The sequence below is a fragment of the Triticum aestivum genome, chromosome 1A, assembly GCF_018294505.1.
Source record: "Triticum aestivum cultivar Chinese Spring chromosome 1A, IWGSC CS RefSeq v2.1, whole genome shotgun sequence".
Lineage (NCBI taxonomy): Eukaryota > Viridiplantae > Streptophyta > Magnoliopsida > Poales > Poaceae > Triticum > Triticum aestivum.
Genome location: NC_057794.1, coordinates 542,386,124 through 542,409,754, shown reverse-complemented (window position 1 = coordinate 542,409,754; position 23,631 = coordinate 542,386,124). Strand labels below are relative to the sequence as shown.

Sequence of the window (23,631 nt, the reverse complement as noted above, 5' to 3'; positions counted from 1 at the left end):
TGTTGCCGCTTTGCATGCATTGCTGGCAACTCGAGTAGCTTTACCAAAAAATTGAGCATGGCATCTACAGGTGACAAACAAATGAGCAAGATTCAGTTAGATAACCACTGATAGAAGCATGTGAGTGCAAAAAAATTGACAACTGAAATTCAGTTAGATAACAACAGTCTGAATGGAGTACAACATTGATGTTATTTCAGGATTAATAAAGATGGAGCAGCAGCAATGTGAATGGAGTACTTGATGGACAACTGAAATTGACACAAAGCAAGATTCTCATATTTCATCTCACACAATCTATCCATCCATCCATCTCAGCCTTGTTTTGTTCAGTACAGGTTCAACCTCGAATGCCACCATGCAACTCTGTTATGTTTTCAGTAAAGATTGCTTTGTTTACCTCTGTTCTGTTTCCAGTAGACCAATCGAAGAAGATGAAGAAGAAAATTGCAAGAGATCAAAGGGAGCAGAAGGGGAAAAAGGAGACCTTTGAACTCTGGCGGGTTCCATGGGCCAGCGAGGCCGCTGCCTTAATCCGCCGACCGCCGGAAGCAACACGGCGGAGGCGTGGGGCGGGGGAGCTCCGGCGGTGAGGGCGGGGCGGCGTCTGGCGGTGTGGACGAGGCGGCGTCCGGCGGTGTGGACGAGGCGGCGTCCGGCGTGGAGGAGTCGAGCTCGAGCAACAAGGGAAATGGGGGATTTTTAGGGGTTGTGCAGGGGAGCGCGGAACGATGGTGCGGCGGCGCGGCGCGGTTGAGCTGCGAGGGAGCTGCGCGGCGGCGCGGCGCGGCAGCGCGGCGCGGTTGCGCAGGGGAGCTGCACGGCGCGGTGGCGCGGGGCGGCGTTGGAGTCGGCCGGTGTCGGAGGAAGATGGAGAGGGAGTGCGGGTTTGGTCTGGCAAACGTGAAGGGTTTTTTTGTAAAAATCCTGCGGGGACAACTATTCCCGGACGGAGGGAGTATGAGCCTTTGCAAGACCATTCGCCCCGCAATGAGCTGCTCGATGACGAGTGCTCATGGTGGGTTTTCCAGTGGTGCTTTAAACTCGCCTCCCCTTTCTAGTTTCCTTGCAATGTAGTTGGTACTTGGGTCTGTGGATATCTGAACTATGTATTTCCGTTATGCTTTTAATGGAAAGGGGTTGAGGCCCGGTTCAAAAAAAAAAGTAATTTTGCGATATTGCCCAATTAGCACATTTCCTACTTTTAGAAATGATAACTAGTCTGAGCTTCTTTCTGCGTTCAGAAAATGTAAGATGAAGAAATCTTACTGAAATTAGTGCAGCACAGCACAACGACTATACACAGGCCTTTTGTCATCCTGTAATGTAACAAGTAAATGGTACATCAATCAAGCCCCACAATGGTCAGATGATCACAATTTCGGACGTAAGGATGATGATTTTCGAGGACGGGGCTTGATGAAATCCAGTACGAGTGATGTCAGCTCTTGCTCGTGGCCTGTGTACCGATGGTTGGCTCCCACGACTATATGCAAGTCATGGTTTGGGATGTTCGCAGCAAACATCAGGGCGTCTCTCGCTGGGACCGTTTCATCTTCAGAGCCATGAACCGTGAGAACCCTGCAGATCGGTACATATTTTTCTCAATGATTGAATTGTTCATGTGAGTAGGTTCAGGTGCAAGAGAGCAGCTTAGAACCTGCAGTCTTTGCTTATGGAGCGGCTCGAAAGCAGGGTATCAGTGCTCAGGCGATCTCGCAGGCTTTCTTCTGTCACCCGGTACTCAAACTTCCCTGCACAAAGGCATAGCAACGTTAATATTGCAATAAGGTAAGTAAGCATAACACTGGGGCTCTCATTTTCAAAATAAATCTTTCAGTTACAATATTTGCAGGTTCAGTCTTGTGGATATAAGCAGAGAAACAAAAATAACTATGCCACCTATGGTTGACATAAGGATGATGAAGCTTACAAATAACTGACTAACCTATACAATTCAATGGATTCTCATGTATTGTAAGTCATCCCATAACACATGTCATAACCTGATCTTGTTAACTGGTTTCACCAGATAAACTGAAAAGGCTTGTGATATACACTACCAGAATCAGCACAAAACTATTTTACTTGGAAAACTCGGGAAAAGTTTGTTTGATTCATAAACATGTGATAGGCTTCAGATCTGTAGTATTTTATCAAAATAAATACCATGTGAGGCTTATTTTTTAGTACTTAACAAGATAATGACATGTCAAATGTAGCAAACTTACACCTTTTTTATTTCTGACGTCTATGTATCCATCTTTCTTTATCCTCTGCAGGAAATTCTTCCCCAGCCGCCCTTCCATACCTTGCTCTAAAGCAAAGCGGCCAGAAATATTCACAATGACGGTAACATCATGGTACATGGAAGCATATAAAAGCACAGCATTTCCTCCTAAAAGCAAGAAACAGAAGCGGTGAAATATAGCAGTATACTGTATAAAGTAACATAAATGTAAAGCATAGGAGGCAGATACATTTACACGACAAAGCAAGGAGATCAGGATATAATGCATGGCACATGTAAATATTCTTGATTACATTCAGTTATACATGAATACATTGAAGAGGTCCTTCCAGAACGCAGCAAAGAGCAAACACAGAAGCAGTACACCAATTATGAGTTCCTACCGCCTATTTATGTCGACTATGCATTCTAGTGCAGCTAGCGCTTGTGCGCGATATGTGCACACAGGACCATTCCAATTTATATGACTTCCTTCTATAATTTTCCTAAGGGAGTGGAAAAAGAGTTGATCTACTTTATGAAGAGGCTTTTATGGCAGGAAGATCTTGGGTCCAGAAAACATCATTTGGTAAACTGGAAAACTATTTGTTTATCAAAGGATATGGGAGGGCTGTGTGTTCTTAAATTGTAATTAATGTACATTAGACTTCTGGTTAATTGGCTTTGGAAGCTGGAACATGAGGGTGGTGTGTGGCAGGGCTTACTGCAGAAAAAGTATCTCAGTAATCAAACTCTGTCGCAGGCCAAGAAAAAACCAGGACAATCTCAGTTCTGGGGCTCTGATGGATATTAAGGGTACAAGGAAAGTTGGGAATGGGCTATCTGATGAGCTGCTGGTAGGACTAGGGTTCCTACCAGGCCTCCGGCGCAGATTGTATGGGCAAGGAGGAGGGGGACGAGGGCTGGAGCGGGCGCGCCGGCGGACAGGCGCCGTCGCGGCTAGGGTTGGAGGCGGCGGCGGCTAGGGTTCCAGCTCCTCAAGGAGCCGGGCAACAGAAGATTATAATATCTTTATTGCTTGATCTCAACGGTGTCTTACACCTAGTATTTATAACTTTAGCCTAAGATAACCTGCCTAAGATAACTTGTGGGCCAAGCCCCTAATACTAATGCCCGGTGGGCCTCTTCCTAGTATAGACCAAACCGGTCATAACATCTCTCCCCGCCTGCGCAAACAGCTCGTCCTCGAGCTGAAAGTCTGGATAGTGTTTTGGCGAAAATCCTCCCGCTGCTCCCAAGTAGCCTCCTCCTCCGGAAGGCCCGCCCAAGAACGAGGACGAACCAGACGCCACGACGGAGCTGTGCCTGCAACACCTTTGCCGGCTCTGGAAGAATGCGACCATCGGCGGTTGGCGGAAGCGCCGGAGGAGCCGCCGGTGGCTCGCCACGGAAAGGATTGAGCAGCCCCACATGGAAGACGTCGTGGATGCGAGCGCGGGCTGGAAGCTGAAGACGATAGGCCACCTTCCCAATGCGCTCCAAGATAGGGAAGGGCCCGGCGTAGCGAGGCCCGAGCTTGCGCTTGGCGCGCGGGTCAAGTGACTGCGTAGAGCGGTGGAGAAGACGCAGCCACACCCAATCACCCACCGCGAACTCCGCCTCGCGATGATGATCGTCGTAGTAATGCTTGGCCAGCTGCTGGGCCTGAAGGAGACGCTGACGGACCTCAGCAAGCATCTCGTCACGGGTGCGGATAAGGTCACCCGCAACCGCTGTCCGAGCCGTCTCCGGGTCCACCGGTAGTATAGGCGGGGGTGGTCGACCATAGACCACCTCAAACGGCGTAGCGCGCAGGGCGGAGTGATAGGAGGTGTTGTAGCAGTACTCCGCCCAAGAGAGCCAGTCCACCCAAGCGCGAGGCCGATCACCTGTCACACAACGCAAATACATGGCAATGACCTTGTTAACCACCTCGAACTGACCGTCTGTCTGAGGATGGAACGCCGTACTCAGGCGGAGCTAGACACCCGCCATCCTGAAGAGGTCGTGCCAGACATGGCCCGTGAATACTGGGTCCCGATCACTGACGATCGAAGCAGGGAACCCGTGTAGGCGGACAATGCCGTCGAAGAAGGCCCGGGCCACGGACGCCGCCGTGTACGGATGGTCGAGCGCGATGAAGTGGGCGTACTTGGAGAAGCGGTCGACCACCGTGAGGATGACCGACTTGACGTCCACCTTGGGGAGGCCCTCGATGAAGTCCATGGAGATATCCGCCCAGACCTGAGACGGCACCTCCAAGGGCTGAAGTAACCCAGCCGGCCGCAGGGTCTCCGTCTTGTTGCGCTGGCATGTCTGACAAGACAGAACCCAGTCGCGGACCAGGGCGCGATCGCCAGGGATGTAGAAGTCGGCGCGAAGACGATGGAGGGTTTTCTGCACACCCTCATGACCTGCCGAGTGGGCGAGCTGTAACACCTGGTGATGGAGATCATCATGCGCCGGAACAAAGATCCGGCGCCCATGGAGAAGCAGTCCGTCAGAGAAGCGCCAAGGCTCCTCCAGGTCGCCGGCCGTGAGCTGCTGCCGAAGAAGGACGGCGGCGTCGGCTGTCGCAGTTGCGCGGCGGATGTCGACGAAGAGACCGAACGTCGGCCCGGAGCGGATGCACAGGACCGCCCCGGCGGACTCGTCGACGGAGGTAGCGATGTCGGAGTCGCGACGGGACAGCGCGTCGGCCACGGTGTTAAGGCGACCCGGCCGATACTCGACGGAGAAGTCGAAGCCAAAGAGCTTGCTGATCCACTGGTGCTGTGGCACGGTCGACGGTCGTTGGTCCAGCAAGAACTTCAGGCTGTAGTGGTCCCTGCGAATGTGGAAGGACCGTCCCCACAAGTATGGCCGCCAATGACGAACAGCCTGCACAAGGCCAATGAGCTCCCGCTCGTATGCCGCCAGCTTGAGATGGCGAGGAGCGAAAGGCCGGCTGAAGAAGGCGAGGGGTCCATCGCCCTGATGAAGCACGACGCCGAAACCAGCGCCGGAGGCGTCACAGTCCACCACGAACAGGCGGTCGAAGTCGGGCATCTGGAGGACGGGGCCCGTCGTGAGGGCCCCCTTGAGGGCCTCGAACGCCGTCGTCGCCTCGTCGCCCCAAGCGAAAGCGTCGTGGCGAAGCAACCGCGTGAGGGGCGCCGTGATGAGCCCGAAGTCCCGGATAAATTTCCGGTAGTAGCCGGCGAGGCCGAGGAACCCGCGGAGAGCCCGCAGTGAGCGAGGTGTCGGCCATGCGGAGACGGCCACCACCTTGTCGGCGTCCATAGCCACCCCGTCGGCAGAGATGACATGGCCGAGGTAGGCGACGGTAGGTGTCCCGAACGAGCACTTCGAGCGCTTAAGGTGGAGGTGGTGCGCCCGAAGCTCGTTGAAGACGATGGCGACGTGCTGGAGGTGCTCGGCCCAGGTGGCGCTGTAGTTAAGAATGGCATCAAAGAAAACAAGCACAAACCGCCGTAAGTAGGGCCGGAGGACGTCGTTCATCAGGGCATGGAAAGTCGCTGGGGCGTTGGCGAGGCCGAAGGGCATGACCAAGAACTCGAAGTGGCCATGGTGGGTGCGAAATGCCGTCTTTGCGATGTCGTCGGGATGCATACGCACCTGATGATAGCCCGACCGAAGATCGAGCTTGGTGAAGAAGCGCGCCCCATGGAGCTCATCCAAGAGCTCGTCGACCACCGGTATAGGGAACTTGTCCTTGAGCGTGAGCGCGTTCAGGGCGCGGTAGTCGATGCAGAAACGCCAAGTGCCGTCCGACTTGCGGACGAGCAGCACCGAGGCGGTGAAGGGTGACGTGGAGATCCGGATGATGCCCGCGGCGAGCATAAGGGCACACTGGCGCTCCAACTCATCCTTCTGCAGCTGAGGGTAGCGGTAGGGCCGAACCGCCACGGGAGGGGTACCCGGCATGAGGTGAATATGATGGTCGTACACCCGGGCGGGCGGAAGACCCCGTGGCTCGTCGAAGAGGCCGCTGTGCTGCTGCAGAAGGGAATCCAGCAGGGGTTGCTCGGCCTCTAAGGACGCGGCGACCAGCTGGAGATGTGGCACGGCCGGCGCAGCGCCCCCAAGGCCGTCCCACCGGACGTGGCGGCCTAGCCGCCAGAACGTCATTGTGAGCGCGTCAAAGTCCCATAGGATGGGACCGAGGGTCCGGAGAAAATCCACCCCGAGGATGAAGTCGAAGCAGCCGAGGTCGATCCCTCCACAGGTAATCGAGAAGTGTTCGCCACCAATGGAGATGGGAACGTCGCGGGCGAGCCCATGACACCCGAGGCGATCGCCGTTCGCCACCGTGATCCGCAGGCGCTCCCCGTCCGTCGTCGGAAGGGCTAGCCGACGCATGGTCGCCTCGGGCAAGAAGTTATGGGTGGAGCCAGTATCCAGCAGGGCCACCAGCCGCTCGCCATGGATCGTCACCGGCAGCAGCATGGTCCGCTCGCCACGGATGCCGGCGAGGGCGTGGAGGGAGACGACGCACGCCGTCACCGTGGGATCCGCGGGCGTGTCCGCGGCCGCCTCGGGTGGTGGTGTCGCGTCGGTCGAGTCGTCCGCCTCGGTGTAGTTGACCGTCTCCAAGTAAAATAGGCGGGGGCAGACATGGGTCGGTGTGTAGGGCTCATCGCAGTTGAAGCAGAGTCCCTGACGGCGACGCTCCTGCTGCTCGGCCGATGACAACCGACGGAAAGTCCATGTGGTGGCCGGGGGCGCGACCGCCGCGGCTGGAGGAGGCCGGCCCGGTGCTGGAGGAGTCGGCGCTGGCCGACTGGGCTGGCGGCCGGCCCATCCGGGTTGTTGCTGCAGTGCCTGGGCCTGCTGCTCGAAAGCCCGGGCATAGTACATGGCCGTCTGGAGGTCGGGGGGATCCCGGAGCTCGACGTCCACGCGAATATGGTCCGGCAGACCGCCCACAAATAACTCGGCGCGCTGAATCCCGGAGACGCTCGGCGCGTGGCACGCCAGGGCCTGGAAGCGGTCGGCGTAGTCCTGAACCGTGGATGTGAACTGTAAACGGCCGAGGGCCGCCAGGCGGCTCCCGCGGATAGGAGGCCCGAACCGGAGAAGACAGAGCTCCCGGAAGCGCTCCCATGGTGGCATGCCGCCCTCGTCCTGCTCGAGGGCGTAGTACCAGGTCTGTGCCGCGCCGCGGAGATGATAGGACGCGAGCCAGGTACGATCCGAAGCGAGCGTCCGCTGCCCGCGAAAGAACTGCTCGCACTGGTTGAGCCAGTTGAGAGGGTCCTCCGTGCCCTCGTAGGTGGCGAAGTCCAGTTTGGCGAAGCGAGGGGGTGTCGGACCACCGTGCCCGAGGGCTGCTGCAGTCGGCGGCAGCGAGTGTGCCGGGTCGGGGATCTTCGGGGCGTAGGTCGCCGAGCCGGAGGGACAGTCAAACCGGAGGGAAGGCGTCGGGTGCTCCGGCGCCGTGGTATACACCGGGCCTGGAGACGAGCCGGCCGCCCACGCGGGAATTGGCGATGGCGATGGCGGAAACTGCACCTGGTGCATGGGCCGGCCAGTGGGCCGGGGCGCGGGTGGTGATGTTGTCGACGGTGGCGGCGCCTGGTGGAGCTGCGGTGCCGTAGCCAGAGTCGAAGTAGCCGGCGGGGGCGCCTGGAGAAGCTGCTGGGAAGGGTCCCCCAGCGGTGCGGTGGCGGTTGGCCACGCGGGCCAAGGGTTCCCCGCGGCCGGGTAGTGCTGCAGCAGCAGCGGCGGCGGGGGCGGCCCTCCGTAGGGCGACTGGAAGGCCGGGGCGGGCCACTGGAGCGGCGGCGGCCCGTAGGCGGTGGTGGCGGCGCTCGGCGGCGGGGGCTGGTTCCCGGCGAGATAGAGGCTGATGCCCTTGACCGCCTGGATGAGCTCCCGAAGGGTGCCCGAGACCTCCTCGGGCGAGAGGATGGGGGCGGCTCCGCCGCGGTGGCGGTCGGCGCTGTCGGGGTGGTAGTCCCGGACGTGAGCGCCAGCATGGACGCGGACGGGGCTGGCGGCAGTGTAGGTGAGGCGGTGGTGTTTGGCAGCGGAGGCGGTGATGGAGGAAGCGACATGATCGGGCTAGTGTCTCTGAATACCAAATTGGTAGGACTAGGGTTCCTACCAGGCCTCCGGCGCAGATTGTATGGGCAAGGAGGAGGGGGACGAGGGCTGGAGCGGGCGCGCCGGCGGACAGGCGCCATCGCGGCTAGGGTTTGAGGCGGCGGCTAGGGTTCCGGCTCCTCAAGGAGCCGGGCAACAGAAGATTATAATATCTTTATTGCTTGATCTCAACGGTGTCTTACAACTAGTATTTATAACTTTAGCCTAAGATAACTTGCCTAAGATAACTTGTGGGCCAAGCCCCTAAGGGCATGTCCAATGCGGACGCTTAGCATGGGCGCCAGGGTACTATTCCCGGCCAATTAGCGGTTAATTGAAAGAATCCCAGTGTCTGGTGAGGCGTCGACGCAAAACTCTGCGTCGGGCGCTAGAGCCTTTTCCTTCCCGCAGCAAGCGCCCAAACCCTTTAAATTAGCCTGTGTATTAGCATCGGCCGTTGTAAGGCTAGGCGCTTAGTCACCCATTTAATTATTTGATATTTATTTTATTCTCTGCTAGCGCCCATACAAGCGTCGACCATTGTAGATGCCCTAATACTAATGCCCGGTGGGCCTCTTCCTAGTATAGACCAAACCGGTCATAACAGCTGCATAACAATGTTATTTTCCCTTCCAGTATGTAATCAGGATGCAATCCCTTCAATAAAAAAAATCACCAAAGATTATCTACCTTTGCTATGCCCAACAAGGGCAATTATGTCATACTTCTGTTCTGAGAAATAAGATACTACAGAGCGCAAGTCATCTGCCTCTTTTCGGTAGTTCCCATATTGGAATAGACCCTCACTTTCCCTGCGAGAGAGATAACAAACCCCTAATTCAACAACAGTAGGCAAATTGAATGTGGCAGTCAGCAAGGAAGTACTCAAAGAACATTGTGTTATTAATAAAAAATATTAGTGGGGGAAACTGTGGCTCTTGCTACAGCTAAATTGCATGAAAAATTCTATTCCTAATTCCTAATTCAGAAACATTTTAATTCAACAGCAAAAGTGGAAGTCTGCATGATGAGTGGTATGAAGCTATGCCATGACCACCACAATTTTGTTAGAAGCAGCTTACCCATTTCCAGCAAAATCAAACCGAAAAGCATTAACTCCAACACTTGCTAGTGCAGCGGCAAGGTCGACCAAGATACTGTCGTCCTGGAAGCGATTACAGAGTAAGATGGCCATACAAAGATTGAGAACAAAAATAGTGAAGGTTCTTGGATAAATGGACATATGGATGGTACAGACTTGCCTTTGTAGCTCTGAATCCATGACAAAGTATCACAAGTTCCTTCGAACATGCTTCATGTAATAAACCAACAAGCTTCTCCCCAAGTTTGTTCGAAATTAGTACTCTTTGTCCACAAGCCACTGAAGCCCATAAATTCAGATCAAGTGTCATAAAGTATTAATTTATGTCTTTGCAATGAAATGAGTAAGGCAAGAAGATGCATATGATCCATATCATGATTGTCAGTAGATAATCCGCAAATTTCTGTTGCAAACTTACATGTGACCAACTTCGACACAAATGTTCAACTGAGTGAACTATAGATAGACAAGCTAATGCCTGACAACAGCTCTCCACAAAATTATAGAACCTGATGGTCAGACTAAATCCACTGCACCACAACCTGACATTTTCTTGAGGAGATCCAACTAAGTACTAACCCGGAGACCTGGCTAAATCACCATATAAACGTTTGGGTGCAAGCGAAGATAGCAATCCGAAATGCTAGAATTAATCATGTAGACTCCGAATTTTGTACTGAGCGTGTGGAATTTTCCGATCTCATGCTGCATCATCCCGGTCGAAAGAAACCTAGCTGCTGGAGACCAGCACAGGAAGGATCCGCCCAAAACTCTATTCAAAGCGAGCGGGGCCGGGGGCGGGGGGCTGCGGAAGGCGGACGGCGTACCTGGGGACTGCGGCGATTTCTCCGGCGGCATGGACAGGCAGGGGGGCCGGGCGCCGGCGAGACGCTAGACCGGAGTCGAGCTGGACACTGAGCTTCCGAGCCTTTTTTTTTTGAGCCAACTGAGCTTCCGAGCCTGCTTTTTTGACTGCATTTTTTTTTGACTGCAAGCTTCCGAGCCTGCTTGCCTCACGCCGTGGGGTGCCGCGGTGGGCTTTCAGTACGCCTCCTTATTTATTTATTTTTGAAACCAATAGGGCTTCCTTAGCTTGCACACGGCCCAGTTTGCATCTGAACGGGGGGTACGAACCCCTAAAAGAAACTTTGAATGGAGTACGAACCCCTAAAAAAACTCTGAATGGGGCGTGCTAAGAGATCCGCCGCCTTAAGAGCCATCGGTTCTTTTTTTCTAATTTCATGCAACAATATTCTTGGGTTTCCCTAACAAAGATTCCTTTAGGTCACGAACCGCGGTATGCCTGACAACTCTCTAGCTCCATCTTGCGCTTGTGTGCTCAACGGATTATCTGATCGGATTTTTTGTGATTTTATTAGAGAAAATGATGGATTTTGATGTTTCGTCGGACGAGGAGTATCGACCGATGAAGCTTGATCAAATGATTCAAGGATTCCGATGTTTCGTCGGCGTAGGTCAGACGTCGGCGCTGGCCCCTCTAGGCCTGGGCGTAGCTCCGACAGGCGGCCTGCACAATCCGCGTCTCCTTTATGTCGTTCCCTGGCCCTACCGACTGTTGCTCCCCCTCGTGAATAGCGGTGGGTGCAGGGCCGGCCCTGAGGGGGGTGAACGGGGCGGCCGCCCCGGGCCCCCAAACGCCAGGGGGCCCCCTCCAGGTACGTGTATGTAGGGTACACAAGTATATACTACGACCAAAAAAAATTGAAGCCAAACTCAGCAACGCCCCAGCCTCTGCTCCTCTCGTGTGACTCACGTGCTAGGCCTAGGAAAGAAAGGGAGAGATGATGGGCTTGGCCCATGTTTGCACGTACAGGCAGATGACGTGAAAGAAATCGCTCGATTCACGCACGATTTCCTTTTCCTTCGGATCCTCGATCGTCTCGTTCCCTGCCCTTTTGCATGTTCCGCCGACCGCTATTCGTCTTCAAGACTTCAACTCCGCCTCCTGACAAACGGCGCGACGACTACGGCAGGTACGTCTCCTCGTGCGCGCCTTCTGCCCTTGCATGTTCTTCTTCCTGTTTCTTTCTTTTTCTAATCCTGATTTCCGAATTCTCGAACAGGTCAATAGGGAATTGTTGCCAGCGTGATCAAACGCGCGCACATAGCCTGATTAGACTACGGAGAGAAGGTACTATACTATGCCCTAGCAGATTTTGTCATGATATTAGGTGAAGATCTTCTGTAATTAATCCAATATTTTAATTTTTTGCACTAATTTTATTGTTCCTTTCAATTTCAGCACTGCCATATTGGGTTCGGGTGTAAAGTATCCATCTGGATGTGATAAAAGAAAAAGGAAGGAGGTAGATGACATGAAAGGATCCCTTCTTAATAAATCATAAGAGCCATCCGAGCACTTCAAAAAATCTAGACGAGTTGGTGATAGTTCTTATGGATGACCAAACTAGTGCCAATCAGAAAAATGATGGTCATTCTCCTACAGAAGATGATGTTGACATCAACATTGATGATACCAATGTGAGCGATCCTGCGTCCATATTTAATTCATCTGCGACATAATTTGCTAGTGTTGATGACGAACCGGTTATTACTGTGGATATTTATGATCTAAGCAATTTGGGTAATCTTGAAAATAAATTGAGGGATATATTAGTGGAAAAGGGGCCTAAAAGGAAAGAAGAAAACACTAAATATTCTTTGGATGAAAATTCAAGACATTTTTCATATACGCATTACTCAAGAAATATGTGCAATTGAGAAGTGTGTGATAGGAAATGGTCAGTTATTTCAAAAGGCGCAAAAAAAGTGTTTTCATTGTGATGTAAGCTTTTCAATTCTGACAAATGCAAAAGTGCATTGAGGCATGAGGGGTTTTGTGATTGGAAGCATATTAATGCGAGACCGAAACATGCAGCTAGTGTTGACCATATTACCAACATAAACTCTTGGAATGAACTGAGCACTGGACTGAGAAAGCATGAAACAAATTGACAAAGGGTTACAACAGCTTGGCAACATTATGCATTGAGAAAAACATGCTTGATGAAATTGATATTGATAATATCATTAGCGATTTTCCATCTCAGACTATGAGGAGATTTTTTGAAGGAATATGTAATACATTATTTGATATGCACTTAATTTTTTCTTTGATACAAATTATATCTACATATAATGATTTATAAATAGACATCTATACTACGGGCCATCAAGGGCCCCCAATTATAATTTCACCCAGGGCCCCTGAAATCTCAGGACCGGCCCTGAGTGGGTGCTTGTGTCCGTCCTGCCGGTCAAACACGTACGCCGGAATCAGAGGCGCGCGCCGCCCGCCGCAAGCGGCAGCGTGAAAAGAAGAGAAGGGAGGTGGAGCAGTCCGTGCACCGCAGCCGTGGGATATAGATAGAGTCCGACGAGAACGCGCGGCTCCTTGAATGGGTCTATCGCCGATCACTTACGACCGCAGCGATGAACATGCGATGGCTCCACCGAAAAAACACCAAGACTCTCCGAATTGTCATTGAGCAGTCTGAGCGCGAGACCGCGAAGGTGGCTGCAGCCGCCGCACGGAGCAGCCCGCTGGAGTGGCGTGTGGCAACGACATCACGTGGAGTGGAGAGCGGCGAAACCACGACGGGCGTCATCATGCGATTGCGGGGACCGGTTGGGTGACGCGTCGGGACGGGGTCGACGAGGCCACGAGGCGGCGTGCCGGGCTCGTGGAAGTCGCGCGTGGATTTGCCGGTGGCTCGCTGGCATCACACGTGAGGCACACAGGACGGATTTGGCGTTTATTCCTAGTTCATTTTCGAGCACTGCACTGGGACCAACTTTGAGCCGGGACAGGAGACGTGGCCGGTGTCCCGATGGCCATACCGACGGCCGACGCCTCTGGACACTCTCACAGGAGACAGGACCATCTCTCAGCCTGACGCTCTGTCCTAGGTTTCCCACAATTTATTCTTGCCGGCATGTGTCTGCGCGCGCGTGGTGTTTGGGTATAAAACTACCGGTCTGGGCGACCTATCACAGTGTATGCTTGCGGCTTCTGAAATCGGTCCTTCTCAATTCGGACAAATTTTAAGCAACAAGGACAGCCTTTTACGGACGTGAAGATTCGTCCATGGGTGCTTTGCCACTATTGCTTTGTTTATTATACTCAGTATACACAAGATACCTTTGCGATTGCTTGCATGGACAACATACATACAAGAAGGAAAAAGGACGAGCTAATCAGCAGGACCCTCGAGGAACTCGTGCCACTTCACCAGCTATCCCACCAGCCTAAACGGAACTGAAGACGACAGTGCAACAACGCAGATGACAGGAGCCACAAAGCCGCCACCAAACCTGTACACTCTGCCAAGCGAATCCTCAGCTGGTTAAAAGAATATTGAATCCTGACGAATCCAGAGTTTTCTATACAACGATCGCGTCCGCAACGCCACCGGCACGCGCCGTGAAGCGACCGCCACATGGGTTGCGCCTCTGGTGAACATCGGGTGACTCGGCGTCCGTGAACCAGAAGCGCGGCCGCGGCGGTGAGCCTCCTGTCCGGCCTGCATGCCAGCAGTCCGCTGAGGACGTCAAAGCCGGCGGCGGACAGTTCAGGGAACATCTCCAAGAGCCGGCTGGGCGGCCTGCTGCGCTGGCAGAGCGGCGAGCCGGCAGAAGCCGGGCCAGCCCGTCATATCGTCAGTCCCGACCGTGTCGAACACCCTGTTCAGCTGGTCCATCTCCGACCTCCCGGGCAGCAGCGGCGCGCCGGCGAGGAGCTCGGCCATGATGCACCCGAGCGCCCACGTGCCCACCCGCGCGTTGTACTCCGTCGACGCCAGCAGGAGCTCCGGCGCGAGCCGCGCGGTACCATACGTGGTCCTTACTTCGGGAGCTTTTTTACGGTACCCTGTACTGCTGAAGCAGGATGGATCAGTATAACTAAATCTGACCATTGAATTCTTAAGGGTAGGATAGGCATCAAAATTAAGGGCGACATGTTTTATTTTTTGCCACGGGCCTAGGTTTCAGCCCATTTTGTACTCACACGACACACCCAGTCATTCGCCTCCTTCTCCCTGCCGCCGCCGCCAGTCGCCGCCCTGCCGGCGCCGCCAGTCGCCGCCCTGCCGGCGCCGCCAGTCGCCGCCGCTCGCCTCCTTCTCCCTGCCGTGGGCGCCGCCGGCAGTCGCTGCCACTCTCCCACGCACAGCCCTGCTCCTGCGGCCGCGCCACCCCGCCAGTCGCCGCCGCTCGCCTCCTTCTCCCTACCGTGGGCGCCGCCGCCAGTCGCTGCCACTCTCCCACGCACAGCCCTGCTCCTGCGGCCGCGCCACCCTAGTCGACGAAGCTGCTTCCGCCCTTGTATATCCACGCTTGCCGTCGTGGACCTCTGCGGCGCGTCCCTGTATCTGGACGTGGTAAGGATTACTCTTGTGAACACTAAAGTAGAATTGGCATGTCTTCAGTTCATGGACAAATCATGTTGAGTAGTGATGCAGGATGGAAAAAATCACAGTTAATTAGATCTTGCATGATGGGGAAAATCAGAGTTAATTAGATCCTGCAGTGCATGCTCGTCAAAAGAAATGTTCTTACGGAATGCATTGTCATCTGGTACATGGTGTTTATCAGTGGGTCATTTGTGCGATAGTGTGTGTGTGTGTGGGGGGGGGGGGGTAGCCACGGTTTATTACGTGTAATGTTGTTTTGTGCTAGAATTCATATGCCTGTGTACTGCTGTCTATGAACGTCAAAACATCATGGCTCAGTTTCGGACAATAACAAAAATAATACCAAATGTTGTTCAATGACATACTGGAGTATATGTAATGTTCTGTTTGATTATATACGCAAGCATTGTTACTGATGCATTTTGATCTTATTGTTCATACTTTTAGCACGACATACTAAGGCTATCTTATTCTTTGTACTGAAACGAGTTTCAGTTTCACAAATGGAATTCAAATAAGTTAGATTTGATTCTTTATTAATTGCAGTGTTTGACATGGAATATGGGAGTGCCACCCTGGAGGACATTGCAGAATATGACACGGTAGTCAGTCAAATTTTTGGCAGCGAGGAAGAAGGTTACAATTACTATAATGCATATGCTCGGTCAAAGGGTTTTGGTGTTAGAAAGGAAGAACTGACTAGGAAGTCGGACACGAACATAGCTTTTCGGCGCCTCTATGTCTGCTCTAAAGAAGGATATCGGGCGAGGAAGCACTTTGAGAAGACTAAACGGGTGCGAACTCCTAGGCCGCTGTCACGTTGTGGATGTGGCGCTCTGATGCAGATCGAGCTTCGTATGGATAATGGTGAATGGTTTGTAAAAGATTTTGTGGACGAACATAACCATCCACTCGCTAAGCCTGAGCAGACAACTTACATAAGGTCACATCATGGGCTGAGTGATGTGCAAAAAGCTGATGTCATTGAGTATGGAATTGATGGCCTTCGAACACATCAAATAATGGAAGTAATGGAGAAAGATAGTGGTGGTTTCAGCAAGGTAGGCTTTATACCTCGGGGCTTGTATAATTTTGTTGCCAAGTACAAGAAGGAAAGGATAAAAGGCCGTGATGCCGAATTTGTGCTCCGTTATATGGCAGCCCGAAAGGACATGGATGGTGAATTTTTTTACAAGTACACAACTGATAGTGAAGGGCATCTGCTGAACATCTTTTGGGCAGACACACAGTTTCGGATTGACTACGATGCCTTTGGTGGCGTCGTGATCTTTGATAGCACTTACCGTGTGAACAAATACAACCTGCCGTTTGTCCCCTTCATGGGAGTGAATCACCATCGCAGCACGACCGTGTTTGGCTTCGGTATTGTCTCAGCTGAGACCGAGGCATCTTTTGTGTGGTTGCTTGAAGCATTTTTGAAGTCAACGCAGCAGAAACATCCTAGATCAGTTATCACAGATGGTGACCATGCAATGGCGAAGGCAATAGCGGCGGTTTTCCCAATACAGATCACCGGTTGTGCAGCTGGCACATCGAGCAAAACATGATACGACACCTACGGAAGCAAAAGCTCAAGGATTTTAGGAAATTTGTTTGTCACATCTGGGATGTCGATGAGTTTGAGAGACGTTGGGTTGAGTTTATGGTGGATTATGATATCTCTGAAAAAGATGCTTGGATTATGACGATGTACGAGCTGAGGAAGAAGTGGTCTAGGGCCTATACGAAAGGTAGATATTTCCTTGGCATGCAGAGCAATCAGCGTAGCGAAAGCCTAAACTCTAGGCTTCATAAGAATCTGGATAGGAGAATGTCACTTGTTGATTTGCTAGAGCACTCAGATCACTGTTTATCGCGTATCCGCAAGAATGAGGCCGAGTTGGATGCTACAGCTTCATTGACAGTACCTTTTACTGAATTAACAGCTGATCCACTTGAGAGAAGTGCTGCTCTCATTTATACTCCAGTGATGTTCAAGAAGGTAAAACATCAAATCATGCAGTTGTCAAAATGGGAAGTAGCAGAAGTGACCAAGAATGATGCTTTTGTTCTGTATACAGTAGCTCGCAAAGAGAGTAGGCATGTGACGTATGATGTGAGGTTTGTCATGGCAGGCCCGTTGCTTCAGAGCTTGAATTGCCGTTGTCTGAAGATGGAATCGGAGGAGATCCCGTGCGCTCACATTTTTTCTGTTCTAAAATACCTTGGCTTAGTCAGCATTCCTAGGTGTTGTGTCTCAACAAGATGGACGATGGTAGGCAAGTCCGCATTTGACTCAGAGAGGAATGGTAATATGCATGAATGGTCTGAGCGGATGGATCGTTACCATGAACTCCGGAACATTTGTAGTCTGTATTTATTCAAAGCTTCAAACAGGCCAGGAGACGTCACAGAAGGTGGTGGATTTTCTCAAGGGTATTATAGCTGAAGGCGGCGAAGATGGTGGGGAAAATGAGGCGGCATCACTGGGCCCTCTTCCAGCATATTTTTCAGGGTCAAGCCAAGCATGTCCAGGAAATGTCCGGAATCCAAAAATAATTAAACCGAAAGGTGCTCCATCCAAGACATCCAACAAGAGGTGGAAGCCGTTTAACGAGATTTGGAATGAAAACAATGTTCCGAAGAAGTGAATTTTATTTTTATAATGCCTGACTTTTATAATGCCAGACTTATATGAATTGATTTTTTAGTGGTGGTGCCGCTCATGTACTCGTCTACTCATGCTATTGATGCATCTCCTGAAACCATTATTTTGTTGCGTTGTGTGGCAGAAGATTTATTGTGTTGGTGTTTCCTGAATGATTTATCTTATCGCATGAAGGTCATTTTATTGGGATTAGGAAGTGCATAGTAAGCGTGTTCATATGATCTCGCGAGTCAATTTCTAATTTCTTGGGTGAGTTATATATTCTGTTCTTGAGCTGAAAAGTTGGCTATGGCGGTATCTGGACGGATGGTTGCACATGTATGCAAAGTATACACTGAAAAGGAGGCAATAGGTGAAAATCACAAAATGAATTACCGTTTTGGGCTACAGATAATAAAAAATAAGTACAAGCAAAATATAAATAATGTCCATGATGGGTTTCGAACCTGTGACCTTGAGGACATTACTAGACAACCTAACCAGATGAACAAATATTTTTTATGTAACTTTTCAGATATATAGTTATTTATGTCACTTCAAATAGCTCGCAATAAAAAAATACTCCCTCCGTTCCTTGATATAAGGTGTATAGATCTTTTAGAAAAAGTTCGAAATATAAGGTGTCTTGCGTTGCCCCACTTGTTTGAATAATTTTTTTAAGGATTTGATTACATTTACTTATATTAGGCAAACTCTTCTATTTTTTCATGTCAATTAGTCAGGTGTAATCTCGCCCAAAACTTGTGAAATTTTCACTCCACGTGCGTTCTTTAATTTTCGTGCCAAAAACTATACACCCTATATTTGGAAAATATTATAACTAGGGTCGCAAATTATTTTGTACAGATAATTGGAGTCACCTAATATCCTTCTGTACATCCTAAAAATTGGAAAAAGTTTGAGCTTATTTGGTTGAGTTGGAAAAGAAAATGCCTTTGAGACTTGGCCTCCGGCAGACCCGAACGGTCCTGATTGCACATGATGTACGTGATGATATGGATGAAATGACAACAAATTTTGCCAGCATGTGTGCATGCCCAATCTATCCCTCCACGCATGATTTGGACGAAAACGGACACTGAACGCACATTGCGTCATGTCCGGGCGGTGTTCTAGGGTTTTTTCACCGGGAAAACCCTAAAATATGCATCGAACGTCGGGAATCAACAAAAATTGGCATGCATTATTGCCATGGTGCTGTGAGGGTGTGGAAAAAGTTTGGGCTCATTTTTGGTTGAGTTAGAAAAGAAAATGCCTTTGAGACTTGACCTCCGGCAAACCTGAACGGTCCTGATTGCACATGATGTACGTGATGGCATGAATGAAATGACATCAAATTTTTCCAGCACGTGTGCATGCCCTATCTATACCCCCCACGTAAAATTTGGACGAAGCCGGACACCTAACGCACGTTGCGTCACGTCCGGGCAGTGTTTTAGGGTTTTTTCACCGAAAAAACCCTAGAAAATGCATCAAACGTCGGGAATCAACGAAAATTGGCATGCATTCTTGCCATGGTGTTGTGAGGGTGTGGAAAAAGTTTGGGCTCATTTCTTTGAGTTGAAAAAATACATGATGGCATGCATAAAATGACACAAACTTTTGCCAGCATGTGCGCATGCCCATTCTATACCCCCACACAAGATTTGAACGAATTCAGACACTGATCGCACGTTGCGTCAGTCCAGACGGTGTTTATGGTTTTTCAGCCAAAAACCATTAAAAAATACATCGAACGTCGGAAATCAACAAAAATTGGCATGCATGCTTGCAATGGTGCTGTGAGGGCGTGGAAAAAGATTGAGCTCATTTGATTAAGTTGGAAAAGAAAACGCCTTTCAAACTTCATCTCCGGCAGACCCGAACGGTCTTAGTTGCACATGATGTACGTGATGGCATTGCATGAAATGGCATCAAATTTTGCCCACCATGTGTGCACGCAAGTAACCTAGCAAGGTCTTAGCCTGCAAATCACACAACTGAACATATAAGTGGCTACGAAATTCAGGAACAAGTTTTAGCTTGATTTAAACTAAATAGAAGGCAGTCATGGTGTGCGATCCCTATTTTTGAATCATTTAGTCATGACAAAGTAGACAGACTCAACTGGAGAAACTTATAATTATAAAGCACGTACATGAGTATTTCAGTGGGAAATCTCAAGCACATGGTTTCGCACAGAATTTTAAGTTTGATCGGTTTCTACTGACAGCAAGCATTGTTTGACCTGGAGGCCTCTTTGACTTGTAGGACAGAGAGCACTCATCCTCTTGTACTTGCAAGGTTTAGCAGATCCTGGACTGTAATTAATAAGTGTGAAGTTAAACAAGTGAATATCTCGGCCATGTGAACTGAATGTACAAGTCAACACCTTCTTGATCAGTACTAGCATGACAAAATACGCGTCGATTTGGGTATTTTTGAAGACCAGAGAGAAGAAATCTACCAAACACTCAAGTACATGCACGCTCTAACTGACGAATTCATTCGACACTGTTCAGTACAATCACAGTTGCATCACAAGCTCAAACCTTAGACTGATATGTCAATAAGTACTCATACCAATCGCCAATTGTTGCAAATAGAATAAAACAAGAATTTTGGGACGAGGGAGTATATACTAACAGTCAGTATTTCTAATCAAGCAACCAATTTCAAAAAAAATAGATGGCAGGAAAAATATGTTCAAAATACTTAGTAATTGTCTACAGAAAAAAAATCTTAATGATTGGCTTTCCATCTCAGGTACTCAACCATGTGGTGTACTACCATGAGCCACAACTCAGGCTACATATTACACAGGTGTTGATCAATCCTAAAGTATTATTGTTGTTCAGATCAAAGATAAAAATAATTACTTGAAAACCCTCTTCTCATAAAAAGCACTGAAAACCAGAGTATGCACGATATCCCTCCAACAGGATTTTCTTGGTATGAAGATCAATTAATGACAGGAAAAAATGACACGGTGCAAACCTATATATAGAGGTACCTCATTTAGTATCACAAACAGGGAAGGCCCTGCTAATTACAATGTACATACATGGCCCCAAATTTCAGATGTGACATGAAGAAACTGCACGCACCCAAGACTGAAAACTACAGAAAAAACTTCGAAGAAGTCATGAAGAGACATTTTCCAAGTATGGAGTTTTCTTAGAGCAGAAACAAATGGAAGAAACATAGCAAGAGAGAGGCTCCAATGAACATCATTCTGTTTTCTACAGAATGCATTATATAGTATATCACAGATTCAAGAAATAACTATAGAAGATGGAGCTGAGCTGCTTCGTGATGCTTTTCGTCCATTTGCTGCTGGAGCCCGAGAGTGAGAAGGGAGGATAGCACATCCAAGAGCTGGAGTACGAAAAACTGATCATCAACAGATAATAAAATTCAGACACTAAAAAAGGTGTATGTATTTTGTGAGGAATGGTATTAGAGGTAGGCAAATACTGAACGACAACTATTCTAATTGGAAGTATTTTGCAAGAAATGGTACTGCATAATGGAAGTCGAACAACACCACCTCTATTCTATAACTTCAGCAATAAGGTTTTTCTTTATTCAGAGATGTACATGTGAACTTGTACAATCAACGGCAAAATACATGTCGTAGTAGGTACAACTACTGCTCTAATAATCTCTCATACTACGTGCTCGTGCTATGAAATATATATTTCTCAGAAACTACTACCGGAATTAAGCAAATCACATCCAATTTCAGCCTAAGATTTGCAAGGAGGATTAGAACGTATACCTAGAGCTTGGCACGAGCAGAGCCGGACTGTGAGAGCGTAATATTGAAATTGCCGACGCGGCCAACTGGGTTCGGGCGGCGCGTGCTGCCGGAGGGGAGGTCGGCCCAAAGCTCCGGCGTGGGCCGTCGGCAGGGGAGCTCCATGGAGAAGACGAGGCGAGAGAAGTCGGGGGTGAGCGCCGGCCTGTCCCGGAGCGCGACGTGGTCCAGGGGAGCAACGGCGTCGGGGGACGGCGAGTCCTTCTCGAGCGCCTCAAATGGCAGGCCCTCGCCGGCGGCGGCCGGTAGGGGTGAGCGCAGGCCTGTCCCGAAGCACGACGGGGTCCAGGGGAGCAGCGGCGTCGGGGGACGGCGAATCCTCCTCGAGCGCCTCAAATGACAGGCCCTCGCCGGCGGCGGCCGGGAGCCTATTGAGCGCGGTGGAGAACGAAGGAGCGCCTCAAATGGCAGGCCCTCGCCGGCGGCGGCCGGAACCCTAGAGCGCGGTGGAGATCGGGGCCAAACGGTGGGGACGAAATCGGATTTTTTTAGGGGAGGGAACGAAATTGGATGGGGAGGGCGGGGTGGGCTAGTTGGACACGAGGGACGGATGGGCCTGTTCGACACGCGGCCAGGCTGATTACCTCTGTCGATTTTTTTCTTCCCAAAATGCCCTCAGGACATCTATACTGGAGGACGGGAGCTCACCAGTGCATGGTCTACCGCTCACGAGAACTGGAGCAGTATATGTCATCACACACTGTACGATTTCACGAACTGACGGTCAGAATTTACCCCAGGATATCATAAAAGAGCTCTACTTCGTCGTGTGATGCCCAGGAGCACATGCTTTGGGATCAACCGTCTGAAGATGGCCGCGCATGCACTTTTCAACCGGTTTGCCTATTGTGTCAACAGATTATTACATGGTTGACTCATGTAATGATTTTTAACAACCGATTGTGTTTTTTTCTTTTCTTCAGTTGACTTTATGGGGTACTAAAACTACTTATTCTTTTTAATAAATTAGATTCTCTGCATGTGCATTGGGCGGGGCAATCCCTTTTTCAAAAGAAAACCGAGCATCTTATAGCATCTCTAGTAAATGATGTAGATGAAAATAAATATTACATCAGAAGAGGACAAAAATGATATTCCGATAGATGATGGAGATGCAAAAAAAATTTACTCGAGGATAGGGCATGATGTAAAACAGGGCAGCAAGTGATGCAAATTTGCATCATGCCGCTCAAGAAAACGGCGAGCAGTCGCGCAGCCTCAACTATCGCGCGGAATATTCTTGGTGCGCACCCGCTCCTCCACCCGAGCACCGCCACCGGTGATTTTGCCTGGCAAGGTTGCGGCCACCGCTCATTCATCCTTCGCTGAATCCCACGCGACCCCGCCACCCACGATCGCCGAAGGACCCGTCGCGGCGTCGATTTGGATGTTTGTCGGAGCGTTGGCGTCCGTAATGCCTCCTACAGCTCGTGGCTATCGTCTGAAGCAGGATTTCTGACCGTCAGAGCTGCAGTGGGCAGTTGTGTAACCGCCGCTACCGAGCCGAGCGGCCGATGCTTTGCTCGGTGTCGCCGGTGACGCGTCGTCAATATTACGGGCAACCCCCAACTAGCACACATCAATGAGGCGAAGGAGAGGCCTCAGAGACCGGCGCGACTATCATCTTTGCTCCAACGAGCAGCCGCCCGATTTCATCATCCTCGTGCACAAGGCATTCGACATAAACCATCCTCGCGCACTTGGTCTTGTGGATTTGATGAACTATGCTACAATCTTATGTTCTGGATTGATGAAATTGTTGTATGTTTGCTTTAGGATTGATTTGAAATGATTTTGATATTATTAGGTTCAAATCTCTACAAATATTAAGCTCCCTATAATTCTTGCCTTCTCCTTACTTCACATGTCCACATTAAAATGGACCCCACTTTGATATCATTTAGTTAAATACTAATCTTTATACTACACCATGGTGGATCATGGACCCCATCTATAGTTTTTTTTTGGGATGGGACCACATCTATAGTTCACAACTACAAAAAAAAGTTGAATACATACACATGCATGCAGCGAGATTTCTCTTCACATGCATGGACTGTGCTAACTTTCAACCGTTCTGAATTTAAGCAACAAAACCGCACGACCATTCCTAGCTTCACGAGTGCATGCAGCGAGATTTCTCTTCACATGCATGTGATTATTACTGCATCTCTTTCTTCATGTACGTGTGCATGGTACTTATTAGAAAGCCTAATTACATGCATGCATGTAAGACAAAATTGATGACATCACTCTAGATTCTCTTATATTTCAAAACTTCAAAATGTTTTGTAACTCAAACCGTTGGTC

General features: G+C 50.2%; 2 protein-coding genes and 1 long non-coding RNA gene across 4 annotated transcripts; all 3 read right to left on the bottom strand.

Moving 5' to 3' along the window:
* Window positions 1-1,255: 1,255 nt before the first annotated feature.
* On the bottom strand, window positions 1,256-10,438 carry LOC123064912 (uncharacterized). Of its 2 annotated transcripts, none has more exons than XM_044488307.1 (7): window positions 10,247-10,438; window positions 9,580-9,698; window positions 9,400-9,482; window positions 9,008-9,129; window positions 2,234-2,398; window positions 1,661-1,754; window positions 1,256-1,581 (listed from the first exon to the last, which is right to left on the bottom strand). In XM_044488307.1, the coding sequence occupies exons 1-7, from the start codon at window positions 10,275-10,277 to the stop codon at window positions 1,374-1,376; spliced, it is 822 nt and encodes a 273-aa protein (XP_044344242.1). In that variant the 5' UTR covers window positions 10,278-10,438; the 3' UTR covers window positions 1,256-1,373. The 2 variants fall into 2 exon arrangements, with proteins under 2 accessions (XP_044344242.1, XP_044344247.1); XM_044488312.1 differs by having other exon boundaries at window positions 2,234-2,317.
* A 3,573-nt stretch (window positions 10,439-14,011) lies between these two features.
* On the bottom strand, window positions 14,012-23,011 carry LOC123180181 (cyclin-dependent kinase 10-like). Its single transcript, XM_044592153.1, has 3 exons — window positions 22,931-23,011; window positions 22,077-22,164; window positions 14,012-14,277 (listed from the first exon to the last, which is right to left on the bottom strand). Exons 1-3 carry the CDS (start codon window positions 23,009-23,011, stop codon window positions 14,012-14,014), a joined length of 435 nt encoding a protein of 144 aa, XP_044448088.1.
* On the bottom strand, window positions 20,502-21,528 carry LOC123180191 (uncharacterized). The gene is made up of 2 exons (XR_006490748.1): window positions 21,283-21,528; window positions 20,502-20,894 (listed from the first exon to the last, which is right to left on the bottom strand). It is a non-coding gene; the product is annotated as an uncharacterized lncRNA (long non-coding RNA).
* Window positions 23,012-23,631: the final 620 nt, after the last annotated feature.